The sequence below is a fragment of the Berghia stephanieae genome, chromosome 14 (genome assembly GCF_034508935.2).
Source record: "Berghia stephanieae isolate SIO BIC M18660-M18661 chromosome 14, UCSD_Bste_1.3, whole genome shotgun sequence".
NCBI classification, from domain to species: domain Eukaryota; kingdom Metazoa; phylum Mollusca; class Gastropoda; order Nudibranchia; family Aeolidiidae; genus Berghia; species Berghia stephanieae.
This window is the reverse complement of record NC_088373.1, coordinates 6,766,135-6,776,134: the sequence shown is the minus strand read 5'-3', so window position 1 is coordinate 6,776,134 and position 10,000 is coordinate 6,766,135. Positions and strand designations below refer to the sequence as shown.

At 34.7% G+C, this 10,000-nt stretch overlaps 1 protein-coding gene across 2 annotated transcripts in view; it reads right to left on the bottom strand.

Moving 5' to 3' along the window:
• Nucleotides 1-10,000, bottom strand: part of LOC144959844 (uncharacterized) — a 40,329-nt gene that overhangs the window by 18,313 nt on the left and 12,016 nt on the right. For both annotated transcript variants that reach the window (XM_078892635.1, XM_078892634.1), the window contains one exon: nucleotides 9,352-9,426. In XM_078892635.1, coding sequence (XP_078748761.1) covers nucleotides 9,352-9,426 — 75 coding nt within the window. The remainder of the gene's footprint in view (nucleotides 1-9,351; nucleotides 9,427-10,000) is intronic.

Genomic DNA, 10,000 nt, shown 5'->3' with positions numbered 1-10,000 from the left:
AAAAAAAAAAAGAAGAGATTTATGATTAGTTTGACTGGAAAAGTGAAATTTTTATTTTTGTCAATTTAACATTTATTCAGTTTTCTCACTAAAATATAATGTAACAATGTGAAATTGAATGTAAGCTTCAATTTAATATACGAAATCAGATAAAATGGACGTTTCGGGTTTCCCCTTCATCAACAAAACAGGATGAAAGAAACACTACAGCCGAATGAGATAATGTGGCAGCGGCGTCGTTAAGATTAATCTTATTTCATTTGTCTGTAGTGCTTCTTTCATTCATCCTGTCTTTTTGATAAAGGGCGAACCCGAAACGTCCATTTTATCTGTTTTTGTTTATCAAATTGAACCTTACATTCAATTTCACATTGACATTTATTTCTACGAGCTTCGAGCAGCAACATTTACATCACTAAATTATGCACACTTAACAACAGTCTCGTAAAAAAAAATATCAACTCAACTTTTAGGATGGTTTTATGTCGGGGGAGTCAAGATGCTAAAGAAGGGATTTATAATTAGTTTGACCTGAAAAGTGAAATGTTTGTTTTTTGTCAAATTAAGAATTATTCAGTCTTCTCACTAAAATAAGTGACCCTTCGCCTCAAAACAGTATGAAGTCGGGTTGGTTAAGATATTGAAAATTGAATTTATAGCCAGAAATATCAGACTTGTGTTGAGTTTGTATATTTTATTTTAGGATACCCCCCTACCCGCCCCCCCCCCCCCCCCCCCCCCCCCCCCCCCACCGCCATGTTTATGATACCGTTTTGAGACGCTAGGACACGTGCCATGCCACATGCCGATGATTGGGACTGGTGAAATAATCGATATTGTATTCTATCGATTAAGCCATAACAGACTTGCCAACTTCAAATTTTAAAAAGTTGTAATTTTTAGGAGATAAGAATTGGATTCGGAAGAGTTGACTTTAACAATCAATAATTTACTCTGACAAACATTAATTAACACTTCAAAACCCTTAACATTTTGAAGGCTAGCATCAACTTTCATTTTCAATACATTTTAGTGAATTGGATTCAATAGTCTGATGTCACGTCGCCCAGCAACGGCGGCCATCGTGGTTCTAAACAAAAAAAAAAATCGGTACTTTTTATTCTTCAAGCTGGCTAGAGCTTTTCATGTGTCTTGAGATGAGAATGTGTAAAAGTCAAAACATGATCAGATTTATAATGTGTTTTTTTTTCTCCTCTGGATACGCTTTTATGCTCGTCGGAGAAATATTTCACAAGGGCGTCCGCCATTGTTCCGATAGTTTAGAGCCAGTTACTAAGTTACTCTGCGTCATTACGGGAGAAGAGACGTTACGACTTTTGAAGCGTATTAGAAATGCTCATGAAATTCTGAAATCCGAGGCAACATTTCGTATTACTGCGAATTTTTCGTAAGTGTTGGTAGGTCTGAAATAATATTATATGTCATTATATTATATTTTTACAATTCTTATCAAACAGAAATCTAATTCAAGTAAATCAGTAAACAACGCCATACAAAAATAATCATGAATATTCAAATATCAATACTGGTATTCTAGAAATAAACTTTATAATAATAATAATTATCAATGAATAATTTGGTTGATTTAATTAATGGTTGTTTTGACAAAATAGACCAGCCAAGGTTTCCATAAATATAAATATGATAATAGGTAGACGTCTGTATGATAAATGATTCTAATTTTAAACCTAATGCTTCCATAAATATAAATGTGATAATAGATAGACGTTTGTATGATAAATGATTCTAATTTCAAACCTAATGCTTCCATAAATATAAATATGATAATAGATAGACGTCTGTATGATAAATGATTCTAATTTTAAACCTAATGCTTCCATAAATATAAATATGATAATAGATAGACGTTTGTATGATAAATGATTCTAATTTCAAACCTAATGCTTCCATAAATATAAATGTGATAATAGATAGACGTCTGTATGATAAATGATTCTAATTTCAAACCTAATGCTTCCATAAATATAAATATGATAATAGATAGACGTTTGTATGATAAATGATTCTAATTTCAAACCTAATGCTTCCATAAATATAAATATGATAATAGATAGACGTCTGTATGATAAATGATTCTAATTTCAAACCTAATGCTTCCATAAATATAAATATGATAATAGATAGACGTTTGTATGATAAATGATTCTAATTTCAAACCTAATGCTTCCATAAATATAAATATGATAATAGATAGACGTCTGTATGATAAATGATTCTAATTTCAAGCCTAATGCTTCCATAAATATAAATGTGATAATAGGTAGACGTCTGTATGATAAATGATTCTAATTTCAAACCTAAGGCTTCAATAAATATAAATGTGATATTAGGTATATGATAATTGATTCTAATATCAAACCTAAGGCTTCCATAAATTTAAATGTGATAATAGGCATATGATAAATGATTCTAATTTCAAGCCTAAGGCGCTTCACAATGTTTCATTTTATATCTTATTAGAGAAAATTTATAGAACATTAGAAACATAGATGGCCAGCGTGGCTCAGCTGTAAGGTCTTTGTTTCGTATCCAAAAGGTCCCGAGTTCGATACCCCGCCTCTGAGCTGTGTGGCCTTAAGCAAGTCACCTCGCTCTAGCTCAATTGGCGGCGCTGCACTACGGCTGACGCCTTAGTTATTCCAGTTTTCCCTTGAAATAGACCGTAGAGACGAATTTCCCCTATGGGATGAAGACAGGGAACGAGGTAAATTTAAACTCTTTATTAAGTAGAATAAATATTTGACCCCTCGTCTCAAAACGGTATTATGTCGGAATGATTAAGATGCTGAAAATAGAGTTTATGGTCGGAAATATCAGCCTTGCAATGAGTTTGTATATTTTATTGAAGAGAATGGATGTCGTATCTTAGAATGGTAAATAGCAATAGTTCAAATTTTAGACCAGTTTAGATTTAATTCGGCTTTTTTGTATCTGGTTCATCCCGACATTATACCGTTTTGAGACGAGGGGTCACGGATACACTCGAACATGGTTTCCTCCACCTCCTCAGGACAATCAAAAATGTTTGAAATATCTGGGACTTCGCGAATCGTCCAGGGATTGAGTCCCGCTCCAAGTGACGCATTGTTAAGTTCTTGAAAAAGCCCTTTACTCATATTCTCACATCGTGTTGAGGTATAAAATGAGAGCCTGGCCGTTAACAGCATTGTCTCTTGTCGGAAAAAAAGTGTTGTTGTTTTTATTTTTAAGGGTTTTACGGCGCTTGCAACACATTAAGGTCATACAACGCCAGTAAAAAGGAAGACAATGGGATAGTAAAAAGTTCTAGAAATACACTTAAAGCACCCAAGAAAATGGAAGACAAAAGGGGAATGGTTCAAATAGGAAAAAGATGTAGATTGCAAGAGCACACTATCAAAGTACTTAGTTTGCGATCACCTAAAAGTCTCATTCAGACACAAGCTTAGGTCCCCACTAAGAGGAATACACTCAAATGTTTACAAATCATATATGATATGTAAATTAAACATAATACAATGCATAACAGACTGATGATTTACAAGGAAAAAATATCATCTCACAAATGTAACTACGCATTTGACTGTTTCCCTCTCAGCCAGGGTATCCGGCTAGGGCCAGGATAAAACCAAGGCCATACAGACGTTATTTCCCGCCCTTTTTGTTAAGTGTTGCAGTAGGCTACTGACACTTTGTAAAGCGCGTTAATCACGTTTATAACAACAAGATATGAAGTGAGTAGAAAAGTGCCAGAGGACAATAGAGAATAAAATTTTTTTCGCGGCGGTAGGGGGTTTGAACCTGCGACCTTATTGGTACGACAACTCCGCCTGGCAGGTGAGAGCGTGGCTCTACCGTGTGAGCTATCCACGAATACTAAAAATATTCTAGTGGATAGTGCGCTAAATAAATTAATTCTCAAACTAGTACGCTAGTCGATTGCAAGGTACTTTTAACAACATCTATTAGCCCCGGCTACCCATTTACTATGAAAAATCTGAAAAGGTGCGTTTGAAACAGTGGCCGGCAAGGCAAAAAGAAAAAATACAAGAAAAATAATCCAAAAAAAAAAATCATCCAGACTATAATCGTTCATGTTTACACACAGTTTTGTGTGTTGATCCGTTATACCTCCGGATGGTAATATTGTGAGCTTCTTAGCCAAGCGCATACTATCAATACATAGTTATCTAATTTGTGAACTTTTGTCACCTGTCCTTTGATACATAACCATCCATACATACAGACTACACACACACACACACAGACATACACATATACACATCACACACATATATACACACAAATTACACACAGATATAACCATTCATACATACAGACTACACACACACACACACACACACACACACACACATATACACACAAATTGCACACATATAATATTATTCATTAATAAACACATTCAAACAAACAATACCTGTTTTGATATTTATCTATTTTTAATTATGTTCAGTCAACGTCACCATAATTTGACAAAACGCTTCTCTACCATTCGGCCATAAATTCACCCTTACGTTAGTTATCTCTCACTTCAGATTATGACCCTCAACGTATCCAAAAATAATAATCTTAAACATAAAATTTTTACGAAGCCAAGAAGTCACAGGTTTGAGCTTTTTTAGCTTTTTTATATAGCGCAATATCCACTAAACGTGCTCAAAGCGCTTTACAAGGGGTCGGTCCTTGGCCAACAGCAACATTTAATATTATGTTAGGCGATATTACAATCTTTTTCCGACAGAGACAAGGCTTTAAACGGACAGATACTCATTTTACACTTGAGTACGGTGAGAGAATGTGAGTAAAGAGGCTTCTTCAAGGACTCATCTGTGCGCTGAGCGAGACTAGAACTCATGACCTTCCGATCCCAAAGCGAGTGTTTTAGCACTTGACCACACAATTTGGTATTACATCGGAAGGACTATATTACAAAATGTGGATTGTATGTTGAACTGATTTTTTTTTAACCCGAAGATCTGGGCAACTTATCAAACTGTAATGGTGCGGCTATGTGGTCTAGTGGTATGACACTCGATTTCGGGTAGGAAGGTCCTGGGTTCGAGCCTCGTTTGACACATAGTTGACTCCTTGGAGAAGGCTCTTTACTCACATCCTCTCACAGTACACAGGTGTAAAATGAGTACCTGGCCGTTAACAGCGTTGACTCTGTCCGAAAATAATGTAATATCGCCTAACAGGAGTCATGTCCCGTCCTTCATGTTAAAAGTTGCTGTTGGCCAGGGACCCGTTGTAAAGCGCTTTGAGCAAGTTTAGTGGATCTTGCGCTATATAAAAGCTCAATTTGTAAAAATTCACTTTAAAAAAGACATCAACTTATCTTATACTAAAAATGTAAATTTTCACCATCAAACTCCGTGTGATACGACAAGTCTCATTTATTGTAAAATAATTGTAGCTAAAATGTTAATAGGGCCTTTTTGTCAGTTGTTCGCCTCATTCATGGATATTTCAACATTATTATGACGTTGCAAAACTTCCGTCCAATTTGATTTATCTAACCTTTATTCATGTCACCTCAACCATTGGACGGACAACAATCGTATTGTTATATTATATTATGAATAAAACCAATTATAAATTCGTGATAGCGCCTATCACAACAATAGCCATACTAATAATGTAACAAAATAAAACTATAGCTTTGTATTTATAAAAATATTGTCACGTTTTGATAAATAGACCGGTTGTAGATTATTTTTATTTATGTAAGCGTAAAATTGGTTAATCGTATTTTGTTAATCTCTATCTAGGCTAGATAATTTTGAAGCACACAATAGAACGAGTTAAAGATTCAGTAAACTTGAGTGAGTAATAATAAACTATCTATCTGGCTCTATCTATCAAACAACAATCAATAAAATTATTTAACTTATTATAACATCCTATGGACAATCAATAAATCAACCATTCAATCAATCATTGAAAGAATGATTGAATGAATGAATCAATAAATGAATGAATCAATGAATCAATCAATTAACCAATCAATCAATCAATGAAAGAATGATTGAATCAATCAATCAATGAATCAATCATAAAGAGGGTCCCGATAGCTCAGCTGGTGGACAATTCGACTGATGAGCAATAAACGTGATCAGTCGTGGGGTCAGTCGAGATTAATTCCCCCCCCCACCCCCCATTCTAACTCTCTGTACGTAGCCGTTGTAAACTTATAGCCCGACACTAGAACTGTAGCCATCGTTAACTTATAGCCCGACACTAGAGCTGTAGCCATCGTTAACTTATAGCCAGACACTAGAATCTGTAGCCATCGTAAACTTATAGTCTGACACTAGAACTGTAGCAATCGTAAACTTATAGCCTGACACTAGAACTGTAGCCATCGTAAACTTATAGTCTGACACTTGAACTGTAGCCATCGTTAACTTATAGTCTGACACTTGAACCGTAGCCATCGTAAACGTATAGCCTAACACTCGAACCGTAGCCATCGTAAACTTATAGCCTGACACTAGAACTGTAGCAATCGTATAAACTTATAGCCTGACACTAGAACCGTAGCCATCGTAAACTTATAGCCTAACAGTAGAACCGTAGCTATCGTAAACTTATAGCCTGACACTAGAACTGTTGCAATTGTATAAACGTATAGCCTGACACCAGAAACGCAGCCATCTTAAACTTATAGCCTAACACTAGAACCGTAGCCATCGTAAACTTATAGCCTAACACTAGAACCGTAGCCATCGTAAACTTATAGCCTGACACTAGAACTGTAGCAATTGTATAAACTTATAGCCTAACACTAGAACCGTAGCCATCGTAAACTTATAGCCTAACACTAGAACCGTAGCCATCGTAAACTTATAGCCTGACACTAGAACCGTAGCCATCGTAAACTTATAGTCTAACACTAGAACCGTAGCCATCGTCAACTTATAGCCCGACACTAGAACTGTAGCCATCGTAAACTTATAGCCTGACACTAGAACTGTAGCAATCGTATAAACTTATAGCCTGACACTGAGCAAAAAATGAGGTCAAAAGTCTTTGGCCACAACAGAAAATAAACCGTGAGTTGTGTTCAACCAATGGGATCACTTGTTTACTTGAGTTCTACTAACGACAACTCACAAGACGCTGCACAAACTGACGTCAAAATAATATAAGTCCTTGTGGGTTCTAGCGTAGCCATCGTTAAGTTATCGCCCGACACTGAAACCCCAAAAGACTGGCATTTTGACGTCATTTTTTAGCAATGACTATCCCGCACAAATCTTTGGGCCTCTTTTTCGCTCACGAAGTGCCCAAATTCGCGTCAAAATATGGGACGAAGCCGTTTCGTATATGCTATTTAAAAAAATTAATTACGACGCTGTTTATCGATGAATATGACTGGAAGTTGGCACACAGTTAGAAAAAAGGTCATTTTAGATTATGTCAAGCGACAAAACTCGTGCGATTACCAGAAGACCGTTAAAAATAGATTTTCACTCTTTGGAGTAAAATATTTCTAAAACTACCGGGCGTAAAGGTTATGTCGCTGACAAGGTAATACTATGAACATTTCTTCTTTTTGGTTGTAAAATTTCATATGAATATGACGAGTACTTTTCCCGTATTTTACAAAACACCATCCTAATTTGCTTTCAATCTTTTAATCCACTTATTACGCAAGATACAACCAATGGTCGAAAAAAATGCCGAAAAAGCGTCCCATATTTTCGCGTTTTTTTCCTCTTTGCGGGTCATCCATTTAAATGACACCTTTGAAACTGCATAACTTGTTTATTTATTAATGGATTTTCAAAATTCAAAAACAGTTTTACTCAATGGCTTTGGTTTTAGACAAAAAGTTTCCTCAAAAAGAGAAAAAAACATTTTTCATAGTCATTGCTACATTATTTGTTTTTTTTGCACCGCCTAGTGAGTTGTCGTTAGTAGTGCTCATGGAAATAAGTGGTCCCATTGGTTGAACTAGTGGTTCAACTATTGAATACAACTCACGATTTGTTTTCTTTTGTGACAAAAGACTGGCATTTTGACGTCATATTTTGGTCAGTGTCAGCGTGGCCTTCGTAAAGTTATGGCTTGACACTGACCAAACCATGACGTCAAAATGCCAGTCTTTTGCCACAAAAGAAAACAAATCGTGAGTTGTATTCAATAGTTCAACCAATGGGACCACTTGTTTCCATGAGCACTACTAACGACAACTCACTAGGCGGTGCAAAAACCAAATAATGACCTCAAAATGCCAGTCTTTTTGGGTTTCAGTGTCAGGCTATAAGTTAACGATGGCTACGGTTCTTGTGTCAGGCGATAAGTTAACGTTGCTCTTCTGTACATTCAGAAATGACTGATGTAGTCAAGCCTGTTTCATCTAGACGACAACATCTTGTGATAGACTCGGGTCTTGGCTAAAGGAGAGCAAGCAATTGTCATTCTCCAACTGGAATACACACTGACTCCACCCTATAGGCCTCATGTTTATGCTGTACTACAAACAAATGAAACAACGAATTAATCTGTCTGTCGGTCAATTAACAATCAACTAACTCATCAATTAATAAATTAATCAATCCATTAACTAATCGATCGATCCTTTAGTCAATAAATATATCGATAACATACCAACCAACTAATCGATAACCATCCGGATTAATCAATCAATCGATCAATCAATCAATCAATCAATCAATCAATCAATCAATCAATCAATCAATCAATCAATCAATCAATCAATCAATCAATCAATCAATCAAAAAATCAATCAATCAATCAAACAATTAAGCAATCAATCAAACAATCAATCAATCGAATAATTTGAAAATAAAAAAAATCAATCCACCAAACGAGAATTCGATCAATCAAAAAATTGAATCGATAAATTGATCAACAATCAATAAAATCGACCGATTGATCTATCAGTCGACCAACCAATCAATCAACCATCAATGAAATAACCACTATCAAAATCAACTATCAATCAATCAATTAATCAATCAATCAAGCAACAAATCAATCAATCAATAAATTATCAAAAAACATCAATCAACCAATAAATAAATCAATAAAAAACCCATAAATCAATCAATCAATCAATCAAAAAATATATCAATCAATCAATCAATCAAACAATAAAAAACATCAATAAATAAATAAATCAATCAATCAATCAACCAACTATCAAAAACAATCAATCAATCAATCAATCAATCAATCAAAAAACCATCAATCAATCAATCAACCAACCAACCAACCAATCAATCAATCAATCAATCAATCAACCAATCAATCAATCAATCAATCAATCAATCAACTCACCACAGGATATTCAATTTCATACTCCAGGGTTCCATGAGTAGACAGAAAACAAAATCTCGTCAGGAAAATCCACGACTGAAATGGAAATAAAGAAAAACATTGAATAATGTATACATAAAACACGAAATGGGATGGTTATATACTATTATGACAATATATATATATATATATATATATATATATATATATATATATATATATATATATATATATATATATATATATATATATATATAAAAGGGTTCACTCACTTATATGGCCGAAACTCTTCATTCGGCATACGTGGATGAAGACGCGGATGAAAGCCACAGAATCATGAGTTTCGGCCATATAAGTGAGTGAATCCATTTATATTGTATATTAGCTCTAACCAACGTTATCGAGCACTCTCGTATCTACAAGTACCCACCAACACTCATGAATATATATATATATATATATATATATATATATATATATATATATATATATATATATATATATATATATATATCGTGTTTACTTGAAAAAGGCCAAAGGCCGAAACGTCACTTGTTTTGCGTTGTTGTTCCCTTATTTATGAGTCACATTAATTTACTCCCTTTATCTTACTCTCCAAAGTAACACATTTTGTGTGTTTTTAAAGTCTTGTGGTATGGCAACTGGCTAA